General features: G+C 39.1%; 1 protein-coding gene across 16 annotated transcripts in view; it reads right to left on the minus strand.

Moving 5' to 3' along the window:
- Positions 1 to 17,319, minus strand: part of HUWE1 (HECT, UBA and WWE domain containing E3 ubiquitin protein ligase 1) — a 166,495-nt gene that overhangs the window by 81,485 nt on the left and 67,691 nt on the right. For all 16 annotated transcript variants that reach the window (XM_047843222.1, XM_047843221.1, XM_047843236.1 and 13 more), the window contains 9 exons: positions 16,999 to 17,149; positions 16,736 to 16,863; positions 16,002 to 16,142; positions 15,686 to 15,791; positions 13,784 to 13,918; positions 13,178 to 13,279; positions 12,609 to 12,689; positions 3,446 to 3,552; positions 3,095 to 3,272 (listed from right to left, as the gene is read on the minus strand). In XM_047843222.1, coding sequence (XP_047699178.1) covers positions 3,095 to 3,272; positions 3,446 to 3,552; positions 12,609 to 12,689; positions 13,178 to 13,279; positions 13,784 to 13,918; positions 15,686 to 15,791; positions 16,002 to 16,142; positions 16,736 to 16,863; positions 16,999 to 17,149 — 1,129 coding nt within the window. The remainder of the gene's footprint in view (positions 1 to 3,094; positions 3,273 to 3,445; positions 3,553 to 12,608; positions 12,690 to 13,177; positions 13,280 to 13,783; positions 13,919 to 15,685; positions 15,792 to 16,001; positions 16,143 to 16,735; positions 16,864 to 16,998; positions 17,150 to 17,319) is intronic.

The following is a 17,319-nucleotide window of genomic DNA, read 5'->3' on the forward strand; positions in this document are numbered from 1 at the left end:
AACAAACTGGACAACCTGGAAGAAATGGACAAATTTCTAAATACCCACACACTTCCATAACTCAAACAAGAGGAAATAGAAAGCTTGAACAGACCCATAACCAGCAAAGAAACTGAATCAGTTATCAAAAATCTCCCAACAAATAAGAGTCCAGGACCACATGGCTTCCCTGGGGAATTCTACCCGACATTTAAAGCAGAGATAATACCTATCCTACTCAACCTATTGCAAAAAATAGGAAGGGAAGGAAAACTTCCAGACTCATTCTATGAAGCCAGTATTACTCAGATTTCTAAACCAGACAGAGACCCAGTAAAAAAAGAGAACTACAGGCCAATTATCCCTGATGAATATGGATGCAAAAATTCTCAGTAAGATACTAGCAAATCGAATTCAACAGCTCATAACACGAATTATTCACCATGATCAAGTGGGATTCATTCCTGGGATGCAGGGCTGGTTCAACATTCGCAAATCAATCAACGTGATACATCACATTAATAAAAGAAAAGAACCATATGATCCTGTCAACCGATGCAGAAAAAGCATTTGACAAAATTCAGCATCCTTTCTTTTTCAACGTTTATTTATTTTTGGGACAGAGAGAGACAGAGCATGAACGGGGGAGGGGCAGAGAGAGAGGGAGACACAGAATTGGAAACAGGCTCCAGGCTCTGAGCCATCAGCCCAGAGCCTGACGCGGGCTCGAACTCACGGACCACGAGATTGCGACCTGGCTGAAGTCGGACGCTTAACCGACTGCGCCACCCAGGCGCCCCTCAGCATCCTTTCTTAATAAAAACCCTCATGAACTTCGGGATAGAAAGAACATACTTAAACATCAAAAAAGCCATTTATGAAAAGCCCACAGCTAATATCATCCTCAATGGGGAAAAACTAAGAGCTTTCCCCCTGAGATCAGGAACACGACAGGGATGTCCACTCTCACCGCTGTTGTTTCACATAGTGTTGGAAGTGCTAGCATCAGCAATCAGACAACAAAAGGAAATCAAAGGCATCAAAGTTGGCCAAGATTAAATCAAGCTCTCACTTTTTGCAGATGACATGATACTATACATGGAAAATCCAATAGACTCCACCAAACGTCTGCTAGAACTGATACATGAATTCAGCAAAGTTGCAGGATACAAAATCAATGTACAGAAATCAGTTGCATTCTTATACACTAATAATGAAGCAACAGAAAGACAAAGAAACTGATCCCATTCACAATTGCACCAAGAAGCATAAAATACCTAGGAATAAATCTAACCAAAATGTACAAGATCTGTATGCTGAAAACTATAGAAAGCTTATGAAGGAAATTGAAGATATAAAGAAATGGAAAAACATTCCCTGCTCGTGGATTGGAAGAATAAATATTGTCAAAATGTCAATACTACCCAAAGCTATCTACACATTCAATGCAATCCCAATCAAAATTGCACCAGCATTCTTCTCGGAGCTAGAACAAGCAATCCTAAAGTTCATATGGAACCACAAAAAGCCCGAATAGCCAAAGTAATTTTGAGGAAGACCAAAGCAGGAGGCATCACAATCCCAGAATTTAGCCTCTACCACAAAGCTGCAATCATCAAGACAGCATGGTATTGGCACAAAAACAGACACACAGACCAATGGAATAGGACAGAATCCCCAGAACTAGACCCACAAAAGTATGGCCAGCTAATCTTTGACAAAGCAGGAAAGAAGATCCAATGGAAAAAAGACAGTCTCTTTAACACATGGTGTTGGGAGAACTGGACAGCAACATGCAGAAGAATGAAACTAGACCACTTTCTTACACCATTCACAAAAATAAACTCAAAATGGATAAAGGACCTGAATGTGAGACAGGAAACCACTAGAACCCTAGAGGAGCAAGCAGGGAAAAACCTCTCTGACCTCAGCTGCAGCAATTTCTTACTTGACACATCCCCAAAGGCAAGGGAATTAAAAGCACAAATGAACTATTGGGACCTCATCAAGATAAAAAGCTTCTGCACAGTAAATAACCCACAAAACTAAAAGGCAACCAACGGAATGGGAAAAGGTATTTGCAAATGACATATTGGACAAAGGGCTGGTATCCAAAATCTATAAAGAGCTCACCAAACTCCACACCCGAAAAACAAATAATCCAGTGAAGAAATGAGCAGAAAACATGAATAGAAACTACTCTAAAGAAGACATCCAGATGGCCAACAGGCACATGAAAAGATGCTCAATGTCGCTCCTCATCACGGAAATACAAATCAAAACCACACTCAGATACCACCTCACGCCAGTCAGAGTGGCCAAAATGAACAAATCAGGAGACTATAGATGCTGGAGGGGATGTGGAGAAATGGGAACCCTCTTGCACTGTTGGTGGGAATGCAAACTGGTACAGCTGCTCTGTAAAACAGTGTGGAGTTTCCTGAAAAAATTAACAATAGACCTACCCTATGACCCAGCAGTAGCACTGCTAAGAATTTACCCAAGGGATACTGGAATACTGATGCATAGGGGCACTTGTACCCCAATGTTTATAGCAGCACTCTCAACAATAGCCAAATTGTGGAAAGAGCCTAAATGTCCATCAACTGATGAATGGATAAAGAAATTGTGGTTTATATACACAATGGAATACTACGTGGCAATGAGAAAGAATGAAACATGGCCCTTTGTAGCAACGTGGATGGAACTGGAGAGTGTGATGCTAAGTGAAATAAGCCATACAGAGAAAGACAGATACCATATGTTTTCAATCTTATGTGGATTCTGAAAAACTTAGCAGAAACCCATGGGGGAGGGGAAGGAAAAAAAAAGAGGTTAGAGTGGGAGAGAGCCCAAGCAGAAGAGACTCTTAAAAACTAAGAACAAACTGAGGGTTGATGGGGGGTGGGAGGGAGGGGAGGGTAGGTGATGGGTACTCAAGAGGGCACCTTTTGGGATGAGCACTGGGTGTTGTATGGAAACCAATTTGACAATAAATTTCATATATTAAAAAAACTAACAATAAATAAATAAATAAATAAATAAATAAATAAATAAATAAATAAATAGAATTAAAATATTGGCACCAATTATGAGATAAATCCTGGTGACTTACCAAGAGGATCAGAGCTCCTCCTCCTTCGCATGGCTGGGAGGTAATCTGGAGACAGAAGAACTTTGAAAAGACGTTCAAAAGGCTGACACTGTACAAATGACTGAAGACCTCGGGCATTCAAGCAGAGTGCACTAAATACATTTGGGAGGGAGCCAAGGACTTCACGGGTAGCAGGAACCTAGAGAGAAGATAAAGTGAGTTTGAAGACATCTAAAATAATTCAGATGTAGATGCCAGGAAACTTTGACCAGGGTACTGCAAAGAGATAGTAGGGTGTATGTCTCTGTATCATCCTCTGTGGGGAGGGGTACGTACAGAGCAATCTTCACACAAAAGCAGAAAAGGACTCACATCTTTGATAAGTAGTGCATGAAGCATGACATCTGTTAATCCATTGTCCTGGAGTGAGGAGAGCAGTGATGGTTCTTGAAATACAAACACAGTCACCACTTCAGTAGCTAAAAAAGATAAGAAATATGAGAAAGTGGGAGATTCTTTACAGGTATTAACAAAACTCCAAAGGTTAAAAAAACCAACTCAATATATACAACAAATGAAATGTCTCTGAAACGAAACTTCACTGCTCATCAAAAGATCACTTAAGAATTTGGTGACAAACCTTCAAGATTTTTATGGGCAATGTACAGGCATAAAAATAATTATGAATACCATACTGAATACTGAAAAATATACCAAGAGAGATTTCAGGTACTCTCATAACATTAAAAAAAAAAAAAAAAGTAACTATGTGGATGTCTTGTTAATTAGGTTGATTATAGAAATCACTTTGCTATGTATACCACCAGATCATGCTCTTCATCTTAAAAGTATGTAGTTTTATTAAATATATAAATGAAAAACAAAAACACTAAGATTTAATGAGCATATTTTTATAACGATGAGGTTATACTGCTATATAACCTATTTCTTCTAAATTATAATACGTATCATACATACTCCTTTATTTTTCCCAGTCACTGTAGTTCATTCAATTTGACTGGCTGCATACCATTCCCCTAAATACATGAACCTCTGTGGATATAAACTAGTCCACAACTGTGAGAACTGATAAGCCTAAAAGCATATCCTATTTTGTTTGTTTAAGCAGAAAAAATATCTAAAATTGGGGAGAGGGGTTTGCTGGGTTGAGGTAATTATAAACGTAACTGATGGAATAGACAAAATGTCTTCTAAAAAGCCTTTCACCAATTTTAAAATACCATTAGCATTAAGAGTTCTTAGGTATTATTCTGACCAATTTTTTTTTAAATTTTTTTTTTCCCAACATTTATTTATTTTTGGGACAGAGAGAGACAGCATGATCGGAGGAGGGGCAGAGAGAGAGGGAGACACAGAATTGGAAACAGGCTCCAGGCTCTGAGCCATCAGCCCAGAGCCTGATGCGGGGCTCGAACTCACGGGCCACGAGATCGTGACCTGGCTGAAGTCGGACGCTTAACCGACTGCGCCACCCAGGTGCCCCTATTCTGACCAATTTTTGACAATATATTTTAAATGTGCTGTCGGGGCACTTGGGTGGCTCAGTCAGTTAAGTGTCCAACTTTGGCTCAGGTCATGATCTCATGGTTCATGGGCCTTGGGCTCATGGACCATGGGTTCATGGTCTCATGGGCCTCGGGCTCTCTGCTGTCAGCCCAGGGCCCACTCTGGATGGACCCTCTGTCCCTACAGTCTCTCTGTCCCTCCCTTGCTTGTGCTCAGTCTCTCTTAAAATAAATAAATGTTAAAAAAAAGTGCTATAAAGACTAATATCAATGCTCAAGAAGATTTAACATTAAAAGGTAATCAAAAGTGAAGCTAGAAATAATTGAAAAAAAACCCACAAAATTTAGTGAAACTGCAAGCAAATAGCATGAATAATTAAAACCAATATCTAGCCCTTTGAAAAGACTGAAAAAGCTTACAGACTTATGGGTAATCTAAGAAAAGCAAGCAATATGTCAGCAATGAAACAAAGGATCTAACCGGGTTCAGAACAATAAAGTTCTTTTACAAACTGTATGTTAATAACGAGTGAAATGCAATGCTTTCTTTTGTAAGAAAATGTCATAAAAATTGATTCCCAAGAAATGATAGCAAAAGAGACTACACCAATAGCCACAAGAATTTTTAGAAGTAAAAATACCAAGTAACAGAAAGGCACTGAACCAAAAGTTTTAGATGGGAGTGTTATTAAACCTAAGAGCCATTAAGACAAGGCTTGCCAGCTCATTTTACGAGATTTAAAATTTTTTATTTTAAAACCTGACAAAGAGGTGCACACGCATACAATATTAATAAACCATGTGTAAAACAAACTTGTAATGCTGATACCTGAGATCTAAATGATACCAAAGGATTTTATCAGTTTAAGATGGTGAATAGAGCACCACTCATCTATTCCAAATGTCATTGAAATGGCAAATACATGACAATTACTGGGGACCAACAGCTGTCAATGGTCTTTGGGATTTGTGATGGGCTATAAACTTATGGAAAAGTTAAGTCCTTTTGCGGGTTCCTACTGGTATATAATACACCCTTCCGTAGATCTTTTTTTTTTTTTTTTTTTTTTTTTACAAATGTCTTAATTCCAAGGGGTCACTAAAATTTAGTATTCATAAACTAAAACTAATGTTCTACTAGAGGTTACTAGGACATCAAATTTTTATTTTCCAGAGGTCTAACTAAAAGGCTATGTCATAATGCTACTAATGCAATCTGATAGTTTAAACCCTCTTTTAAAATTAACAGATGACCAAATATTAGAATTTAAAAAAGGAAACACCCAAAATCCAACTGGCTCCATATGGGACCTAGCAACTGACTCCTAAGAGTTAAATAATGAAAGACAACCCTCAAAAAATTAATGATTAAGTTGAAACTAGAATCTACAAAACCCATAAAACAGCCATGGTGTGTTAAGACAAAGGGTCCCTTAAGAATAAGGAAACAGAGGGGCGCCTGGCTAGCTCAGTTGGTAAAGTGTCCAACTTTGGCTCAGGTCATGATCTTGCGGTTCGTGGGTTTGAGCCCCATGTCAGGCTCTGTGTTGACAGCTCAGATCCTGGAGCCTGCTTCAGATTCTGTGTCTCCCTCTCTTTCTGCCCCTTCCCCACTCCTGCTAGTTCTCTCGCTCAAAAATAAACATTATAAAAATTTAAAAGAATAAGGAAATAGAAATTTTAAAAGTTTGTAACAAATAAGAAGTTTGATAATTCAGTAGGCATCTTGAAAAATTATAGAGAGATTCTCTCAGGAAGTGACATGCGATCAATGTGGTAGGCTTACTAGCTGTATAATAGGGCTTCCTGGACAGAGTAAGTAAGAGGAACCAAATTCAGGAATTTTCCTGAAGCAAAAAAAATATTCAGATATTATAAAGGGCCTAACCAAGTGCTATGAGAGAATACTGAAAAGAAACAGAATGAAATACATCCTGGTGAAATTTGTGAACTCTAAGAATAGAGAAAATGAAGTTACCTACAAAGGAACAAGAACCAGTTTAACATCATGGTTATCTACACTATGTAACATTAGAAGACAATGGAGAAAGGCCTAAAAAATTCTGAAAGTAAAAGAAGTATAACACTTTAAAAATTACCCAAAGATGTACTCCAACAAAATTAAAATGAATCAGAAAGGAAAAATCAAGAGTTACTAAAAAAAGAAGACAAAGAAAATGATGAGAAAGGGGTGAAGGCAGGTTGAAGGTCTTATTTTATTCAGCTTGGCAGAAGATAAACTGAGAAATTTTTAAAGTTTAGATGTCAATAAAATATAGGAATAACTATTACAAAAAAAGGAGTAAGAAAATTAAGACTCAGAATATGAAAAAAAAATTAACAGAAGACATAGGACTTGAGAAAAAAGAAAAACACTGGCAGTCACAAAAAATTCATCAACAACATATAAAATTCTTCAAGATAAAAAAGGCACAATAGTTGTATGAATAAATCATTCTGCCAAAAACAACTAAAGGGTGGATTGAATACTTGAAACATCTTTTAAAATGTGAAGAGCAAACAAAGTAAATTACAGTTAAAAGGTCCAAAATAAGTCAAAGTGTGAACTTACAGCCTCAGGCTTTTGTCTTAAACGCACAGGGACATAACCTTTATTGAGTAGGAAATCCAGTAGAAAGGGAGTCTATTTATGTTACAGATGGCAATAACACCAATTACATGTGATGGAGCCTGCTGGAAAAGTTGTCGCTTTCTAACTCATGACCAGGTCACTTCTGATAAAGGATGGGGCTCAAGAGTCAGCCCAACTAGACAGCTGACTGCAGTCATTCTAGTACTGGAGGACACACCTCAATAAAGGTATGACCATTGTTCACATTTTTATAGACACCTGGATGATAGCTAATGGCCTTATTGGTTTTTTGGTCAATGGGCTCAAAAGTTACCACATTCAGGATGGTGCCCAAAGGGCTTTCTACACTGGGAATATATTGCTGCTCAAACTTTGCATATTAGAATTGAAGTCTGATGTCTCCACTCATGCCAAGACTGCCACAGAGGAAGCTCATACTTATGCCATAGCTGACTGACTTTTTCATACTTTTCAAATAAGTTCAGATATTGTTCCTTGCCCATGGCTCAACAGGCCCTATGAGACCTCCAGCCATCGCAGTCCCGGAACGTTTAAAATTTGGGCTAAATGCCACAGCATCCAATGCTACTGGCCTTGGCCCAAGCTCCAGCCTCCCAATGTGATCTTTGCACAACGTCCTGCCATTGGTGTCATAGTCAACGGGAATACATACAAAGGGGTGAACACCCCTTCTCTGACTGGGAAATTCATTTTATCGAGCCACTGTCCCTATCTGCTGGTTCAAGTACTATGCCCTCACAAAGATTCAGTGTTATACAAGCCTGTTCTTGGTTTACCCTTCCTGCCATGCTACTACCAACACTTAAATAGGCCGCATTAAATGTTAGTTTCCTTTTAGCATCCAGATAACACTGACTCTGATGTGGGTACACATTTTATCCATTCAGTCTGAGCATGGGCAGTACAAACAAGGCACCACCTGGGACTTCCAACTTATCATCTGTAGACAGCAGACCTAATACAAAAACCTAATAATCTACTTACAGACATGCTCTTAAATTTATGAAATGGACAACGGTCTACTGAATTGGTCTCTATTTGCCTACTTTTTTCTTATCCTAAACTGTCAACATTTTAAGTCATAGGACATCCTAACAAAATCCTCAACAAGAACCTCTCTATTCCTTCTCTAGCCACAAAAGGGACAATTTCCCTTTTGTGAATCTGTATATGAATGTATATGTATTATGAATCTGTAATACCTAAATAGAATCAATCCCTCCTCACTTAAAGACTTTTTTATCCTGGTGCAACCTATGCTAGATTGGTGCCTGTATTGAGTTAGGTAACAAAGGAATCCACTGAAAACTGAAGGCCTTCACCCTCTAAGACTACTCTGTATGCCACAAAAAGAAGGTCTTTGCTGAAGACCTTTCCCAATATAATAGTTTCAAAGGTTGGTTAACTGGAGGTCCCTCTTGGTAGGAAATGTAGGTCTTGGTGCCTGCCTGTTCCCACACCTATAATTTTATGGTGCTTCTAAAGAGGAAAGGAAGATCTTAAGATTAGTTCCCAGTACTAACCTTCTCAAACAGGACTAGCTCTTAATCCACCCTATTAGAGAGATAACGAACAGCAAACCACTATAGAATCTGGGTTAACAATACCTGTGACTTCCATAATAAATGGGCACTTCCACCACACCAAGACCTATAGACCACAACAGATCTGAAAATACTTTGGAACATTCTGGTTCTGGTTGGCCTGGCAATGCCTGATTTGGCTCATGGCCTGGGTCTAGGAATCTACCATTTCAACTCAATCAATGCCACACTCTTTGGTCTCCTCTATGCCCATGCTATGACCTCAATTATTTGGGGATATTCAATCAGTCCACAGTTCCCTGTAAGAAATTACTCTATAACTCCTAGACACAATGTCATACTGACATTCAGTCACTTTTGTAATTATTTCTCAAATGTATAAAGCCTTCCGTTAAAGGTTTTGGGCTAGGCCAGCACTCCTATCAACCCAGCATCCTAGATGATGATTTCAGTACAACTGGTAGTCCCAGGCTCAGTGGTGACACCCCCAAATATTAACTGCACCTGTAATGGGTGGCCACATCACTTGTCACCATTCCAAGAGCCTCATTATCTGACAGTCCCACACTTCACTTTCCATTACTCCACCATAACTGTACCAACATTTCCCATCTTCCTCAACCTGACAGACAGTATTTATGTAATATTAACAGAGAACGTAACCTGAGCACTAAAACTCTAGCAATGTTAACAGGTGCCCAAGCCCAGGCAATCAGTTATATAAGTAACTCTTGTCCCCTTGAAGGTTTTCAGTATTGATATTGACTACCTACCACCCTCTACGGTTAAGCAGTCCATAATAACCATCATAGTGTTGGCATCAGCTAAACTAGGAATAGAGCACAAGCAGACATGAACACGTTAAAATGTGGCAGCACTAAGACAGACGGTGAGAGAGAAGAAAAGGCAGTTAGAAAAGTTAAAAGGGATACAGTTGGGTATAAAAGTGGGGTAAAAGGGCCAGAGGCTGAATTTGGGAGGAGTCAGAATCCTTATTTGGTTGGTTTCAGCACATAGTTGTTGAACAAGACTTCACAACCTCACTAGATGCTTCCTCACTGACTTCCTTCATGCCCTTCCAGGTTCCCCCACCAATCCAGTCTACACAATGATACCCTCCACCACGTTGAGACTATTTTGCCCTTGCATGTCTTCCCTGATATAATTTGGCCACTAGAAACTCCACCCTCCAACCACCTTAGGCTACTGGATCTATGACACAACTCCTGTTCAGCAAAGTCATACATTCTACTCCATCAACTGCTCCCTTCTAACCCATACGATGACCTGTGTCCTATGAACATTTAGTACCCAGGTACCCTAGTTTCAACCAGAATGTCTAGCACTTTCATCGAGTTTTGCCACAAAAGGGAGCACTGGGCCATCTTTTTATCTATTATATTGAGCTGCACCTTAGGTGTTTTTAATTCTGTAACACAGATACCTTTTATAGAGACTATCTCAACAATGGCACAACTGGCTGACCATATAAACCAAACACCTCAAGCCTTAGAAGCCCTTAATGAGGGAAAAAGGAGTCTAGCTGCTATGATAGTTGGTAAAAAGATTGGCATTTAACTATCTACTGTTATTTTAAGGTGGTGTTTGCCTTAAATGGGACTTCCTGCTGCATGTGGGCTAATATACAGGTTCAAGTATCCAGAATACTTCAACAAAATAAAAGAACTAAACATCCAACTATATTATAAAAATGTGCCAAGAGATTCTCAAAACCCCATTAATTTTGTTTCCTGGCTCTCTCCTTCTGCCTGGGGTGAAAGGCTGTAGTATCACTTATGGAGCTAAAACAGTAATTGTTGGACTAATTATTTTAAATTGGCTTTGCAAATCTGGTCCCTCTCAAGTACAAGTTTATTTATAGGAATCCAGGAAGGTTGCTATGTTAATTCAAACATCAGGGATGAATCAGGACTCTAGAGAAGGAATTCTGCCCTCCACTAATGTTTGCTTTAGTGTTCTAAGTCTCATTTCTGGCTTCCTGCGTCATTCTGAGAGGCCTCACTTGCTCCCCGCCCACACCCCACATGTGTCCTCTTGCTGTCTCCTTTAAACTTCCTCTTTATAAGATGCCTGTGCACCTGGCTTTTCTCTGTTCTGGGGTTTCCTTCCAGAAAGAGCCATCCTTCTCTGCATCTTGACTTGGGACTTCTCTACCTGCGTTAACAAATCTTCAATCTTACCAAAAGGCTGCTGTCATGAGTTCTGTCATATGAACCTAACCTTGGGAGGGAGTCTATGTCAAGATGGAGTTGCTATAATACAAAGAAACACTTCCTCAACCTGACAAAGAGGAACAAAACCTTCTGCTAACCTCAAACTTAATGGTGAAATACTGAATGCTTTTCCCTTGAGTTCATGAACAAAGCAAAAAGGCCCATTCTCACCACCTCTATTTAGCACTGTATTGGAAATCTTTGCCAATGCACGAAGACATAAAAAGCAAAAAAAAAAATTAAAAAAAAGAACTATTTGTAGATGACAAAACTGTATAGAATAGCTTAAGAAATTAACAAAGCAATTATGGGGGTGTGCCTGCGTGGCTCGGTTAAGTGTCCAACTCTTGATTTCAGCTCAAGTCATGATCCCAGGGTGTGGGCTCTGTGCTGAGCATGAAGCCTGCTTGGGATTCTCTCCCTCCCTCTCTCTGCCCCTCCCCCAATCACCCATGTGCTCTCTTCTCAAAATAAATAAACTTGAAAAAAATCTTTAAAAATAAAAACAAAGCAACTATAAACTACAAAGTGAATCTAGCAAGGTCATAGGACATAAACTTTAAATTTAAAAATCCTAATTTCCTTCAGCAGGGGAGTAAGTACCAAGTTGAAGTAGCCAAAACTACTCCCTCCAGACATCTCAAAGTATCAAAAAAACATGTGTTACTGGTACAAGGAGGTTTCCTCTATTTCTACACTTCCCATTACATTCCTTTAATTTCTTTCATTTGTATTTTAGAGAAAGACTGCGGATGAGGAGAGAGGGGCAGAAGGGGAGAGAAAGGAGGGGGAGGAAAAGGGGGAGGGGGGGATGGAGGGAGGGAGGCAGGGAGACAGAGAGAGAGAGAGAGAGAGAGAGAGAGAGAGAGAGAGAGACGAGGTGAGAGGGTGGGGGGGGGGAGAGAGAATATGAGAATCCTAAGCGGGCTCCATACTTAGCACAGAGCCCGACATGGGGCTTGTTCCCAGGACCCTGGGGTCATGACCTGTGTGGAAATCAAGAGTCGGATGCTTACATGACTGAGGCACCCAGGCGTCCCCATTCCTTTAGTTTTAAGAAGAATTCTAGAAGCTAAATATCTCAAACACTGTCCTAAATATGTGGCACTCAATAAATGCCAGTTAACAAAAATGAGGTTTTAACAACAGCAATACTCAAAGTATTGCCAACATAAAATTGCAAACATGTTTTTACAAATACAAAGTATCCACAGCTTCTGAAACTGCATTTTCTACAGTGAGAAATGATTTTCTATACTGTAGTTTGTGGGGTCTGACATTCAATTCTAAGAATGGAAACCATGCTGACTGAATTTTCTGGACCAAGATTAAGGACTAACCATTGAAAAAGTCACACTTGCAGCAGTAAGTATGGCACAAATGTACAACAGTACTTATCACACATGGTTTATAACGTATTGCTTACATACTGTATGTTTGGCATTCCAGAAATGGATATTTGAAACTGAATTCTGATCTTTATTTCATCACTAACTAGAAAGATACATAATCACACAGTGGACAAATGTGGACAATAAAACCCTGCAAGAATGTAAAATATACAGAGAACTGGCAGGTCATTCCAGCTTGGTATAACCAATTATTAACACCACTTACCTAGGAGGAAGAGTGATGGGCCATAGTATTCTGCATTGCTGATGATGTGCTTCAGGGAGGTAGGGAGAGAACCATCCATCACTAAGAGAAAAGAAAAGTGAACATCAAGGAGAATATGATTAGTCCAGGAGTAGTTTGATGGGTAGGGTTGATGGAGCAATATATTATGTGTACCACCACTGTGGTAAACAAACTCTTGTGCTGATTCCAGTCTAATGGTTTCTACTTGTCTCCTCCTCACATTCTATTATTTATTCCTTGTCCATGAAATAGCCTCTTAACAGTGGATCAAAGAATAAAAGAATACAGACACAGACAAAGTGAAGTAGCAGGCCAGAAGTGAGCACAGAGTCAAAAGCTGAAAAAGGAAAAACATAGGTGAATCATTATGAAAATGGCTAGAATCCTTAGGTCTAGGAAAAGTGACACTAAATGACTAAAGGCTATTCAAAATGGCAGGCCTTTTCTTAAGCCTGTCTTACAAAAAAAGAGTAACATCAGAAAGTATCAAAATCACTAATCTCTGAGAAAGTCAAACATCCTTCAAGAAAGTATCTAAAATCAAATACCATGTCGTATGCCGTCTGAGAAAGCAGGGTCTTGAATGGCCTTCTTGAGGAAATTTAACATGGATTTGAGAAGTGCTGCTCTTTGTGGAATACACTGAACTCCTGGCAAGGGAGAAAGATGGAGGATTATGTTGAGTTCACCATGAGACCAGATTGAACAGGCACATAGAACAAATTTTTAAGAGACGCATATACACTATATCAACACTAGCATTCAAAGTGACATCTCTGAATGGTGGGAAGAATACTTACTAAGCTTTGAAATTGGGAAAGTAAATCACTGAGGCCTACACAAAACTAATGCTAAAATTAAAAGCCTGAAGTAAAACCACAAAGTAAAAAGATTAACTTTTTGATCCTCAGTTCCTGTTTTAGATATTATCTGTGTTCTGATATGGCTGCTTTGATAAAATAATCAATGTGTGAACAGTTGGAGAAGTATGAAATACATGTTAATATAAGAAAATGGACACCAGAATGGTACAGTAACATGCACAGTCCTAAGAAGCAATCCTCAAAATATACCACTAAAGCTATTCCCAAAGCACCTTCTTTACTAGTTTAGTAATTCAGTGTGAAAGACTATGTATCTACTTGTCTACACACCAGGACGGGGGCCAGGTCCAGAGCCAGAGGAGATGCTAGTGCTGCTGCTGGAACTTGATGCCCTTAAGTCAACATCTAGCCGGTGCTCCACAGAGATGGATACGCCCGGACTACTTTCCATAGTCACATCTGCAACTAGAGTAAAAGTTATGATAAAGAAACTAGTTAGAATAAAGGCACCACCAAAAGAACGATAGTTTGAGAAATTTTTTCCCATTAAGGTGAGATGAATGATATAAAAATGGAGACTAGATTAGAATATTGAGACCCAAAATAAAAATGTAAACTTTTCACAAATAGAAAAGTATTTAACGTCATGGGTTAAGATATGCAAATTAAAAACAATCCTTCAAAAGAAATCCCTTTCAATATTTCTTACCCACCAAATGTGGTGGGAGGAAAAAGAGTGGTAAGTAAAACATGGAATTTCATATACTACTGGTGGGTAGCAGACAGCAGGCAGAGCTTTTTGGAATTTTAATGAAGTACATGATACAAAATTACTTCTTACAACTTGTACAATATAATAAAGCTCCACTAGCAATAAATCAGTTTACATTTTTAAATACTCTTCCAATCTTTTTATTTTTTTTTTTAATTTTTAACATTTATTTAGTTTTGAGACAGAGAGAGACAGAGCATGAATGGGGGAGGGTCAGAGAGAGAGGGAGACACAGAATCTGAAGCAGGCTCCAGGCTCTGAGCTGTCAGCACAGAGCCCGATGCGGGGCTGGAACTCACGGACTGTGAGATCATGACCTGAGCTGAAGTCGGATGCTTAACCGACTGAGCCACCCAGGCACCCCTCTTCCAATCTTTTTATACATAAACATTCCCATTTGTGCCTACTTACATACATGGAAGCACAACTCATGATTTTGTAACCCGTTTTTGTTGAATAGGAAATTTTCTCTACAAACACATCAGAATCACCTGGATTGGTTGATAACAATTTAAATTCTAAGAAAGCTGTTCTGGAGAAGTTTTTTGTTTTTATTACTATTATCATTAACTATGCATGGAGAGGGTAGGGAGGTTTAAAAAAAAAAAGCACACACATGATGATGAACCCAAAGATTAAGACTATTGGGCCACCTATCTTTTTGACTTTATGATTTAAAACATGTTCCCTATTCAACAAATTTTTCACCTCTCCTCATCCTTCTCAAAATAGCCTGATAGTTTCAAAAGAGCCCATTTTAGAGTCTACGTTCTCCTTATTTTCCCCAAACACATATTTAAACACCTACGATGTATCAGGCACTGCTGAAGAATAGAGCAGTGAACAAAACAGTACCTGATCTCATGGAACTTACATTTTAGCAGGAATAAGAAGATAATGAATCAATACTTAGAAGACACCTATTAAAGTCTTGAAATAAAACAGAGGGGCTCTACTGCTGCTCTACCATCTGCTTCATCTTCCATCTCTATTCCCAACAACTTGTGCCTCCCCCATTTACAATTATCCTCATGAAAAACAACATACAAATCACTTATATAGAAAAATACTGTTCTGGGGCGCCTGGGTGGCGCAGTCGGTTAAGCGTCCGACTTCATCCAGGTCACGATCTTGCGGTCTGTGAGTTCGAGCCCCGCGTCGGGCTCTGGGCTGATGGCTCAGAGCCGGGAGCCTGTTTCCGATTCTGTGTCTCCCTCTCTCTCTGCCCTTCCCCCGTTCATGCTCTGTCTCTCTCTGTCCCCAAAATAAAAATAAACGTTGAAAAAAAAAAATTAAAAAAAAAAAAGAAAAAAAAAGAAAAATACTGTTTTGTATTTATACAAATACATAATCAAATCAGTTGTGCACTTTAGAATTTATAAGAAGGAAGAATGAAAATTAGGGTTGGATGATAGGAAAATGCCAAGCACAAATATATTGACTTAATAAGTGTTCATTACCATCCATATCTGTTTCCATTTCTTCTCCTTCTTGTGTAGTACTAGGTCTCTGGATCTTTGGCTTGATCACAAATGGACATTCTTTTCGGCACAAATCTACTTCATGCTACAATCAAGGGAAAAGTAGTAAGAAAATCCTACATATATATCAGAGATTAAAAATAATTATAATGAAAGAATGTCAAAGGCAGATTACAAAATTGGTTTCTAAAAACAGAAAAGGGCTAAGATGGCTCTTTGGGGGTTATTAGGATACTTCCTAGGCTCAAATCTTACTGGGTAGGGTCTATGTTAAGTGCTCCTTATATAATAATACCTCAAGTCTATAAATGAAGATAGAAAGTCCACTATGGGATTGAAAAGCTGCCATGTCCAGGTTGGTGATGAGGTCAACCACTCTGACAGCTCTGGTGACAAACGTTATCTGATCCTGTTCATCGCCAAGAAACTTTATGACCTATCGAAGAGAAAAGGAGGCAAAGCTAATCAACTGAAAAAAACACAAAACTGTGAATATACTTTTAGAAACATGCAGTCTAGGGTCTCGGGGAGGTGTGGGAGAAAAAACAGGTGTTCGTCAAGTCTATCACTTCTGGGACTCATCCTTCAGAGATAATGCGGACCTAAATTACCTTTCAGGATTAAATAAAATACTCAGGGAGAAAAAAAGCTGGTGTCTAGTGCCCAGCACACACTAAAGCCTATTACCTTAATAACACAATTTACAAAGTACCTTTACATACATTTTCTTTAGGGTGACAGCCTAAGGTCATCAGAAGATGTAGCTAGTCTTGACTCGTACCTGGGGTCTTCTGACTATCACACCATGCTGGACTTTGATCAATTCTTAATAATGGAGATGGCTGCTCTTAAAAGTTATTAATGAGACAGATAACTAGAATGCCAAACTAGAAAAATTAAGGATAACGTTTTCTGGGTAAGCTTTCTTATGCTGTTTGCTCTCACTGTGAACCATTCCAAACTTGTAAGTCTACACTTGCTCTTAGTTCATTTCCCCACAAATGTTATTTTTTAAAAAAAGTAGAGCACCTTCAATAAGGCTTCCATCATTCCACAGGAGACCAAGGCTTCACCACCTGCATCATAGCTGGCCAGATGGTATAAAAAAGAGAAGAGAGCAGTGGCAAACTGGTGAGGGTATGGATCCATGGAAGGATCTATAAGGGAAGTTGGGAGAGACAGAAAAAGAGCAAGCTGAGAATGTGATATTAAGCTGGCAAGATGTTAAACAAAGACTCACGAGCAAAAGGGTAAAGTTCTTGCTGCCTAAAATAACAATCATCAAAACTTACCAATCATGGCCTGGATGCAGTTCCGCACAAGTACAGGCAAAAATCCATGGTAAGAGGCAGTTCCAGTACAGTCAATAATACTGCTGAGTTTGGGAGTTCTCTCCAAATGGACAATTGATGTTAATGTTCGTAAAGACGCGGCTTTAATCTCCTAAGAAAGTAGAAGGCAAACATGGGATGTGTTAAACATTGGATGTGAGCCAAGTTGCTAATACACAATATTCCAAAATTTAACTCATTCTACTGTTGACTGTTTAGGGGAGATGGAGGTCTGTTGAGAACACTGAATATCCAGCACTTGTTAACTCTGTAGGTAAATAT

The sequence above is a fragment of the Prionailurus viverrinus genome, chromosome X (genome assembly GCF_022837055.1).
Source record: "Prionailurus viverrinus isolate Anna chromosome X, UM_Priviv_1.0, whole genome shotgun sequence".
NCBI lineage: Eukaryota > Metazoa > Chordata > Mammalia > Carnivora > Felidae > Prionailurus > Prionailurus viverrinus.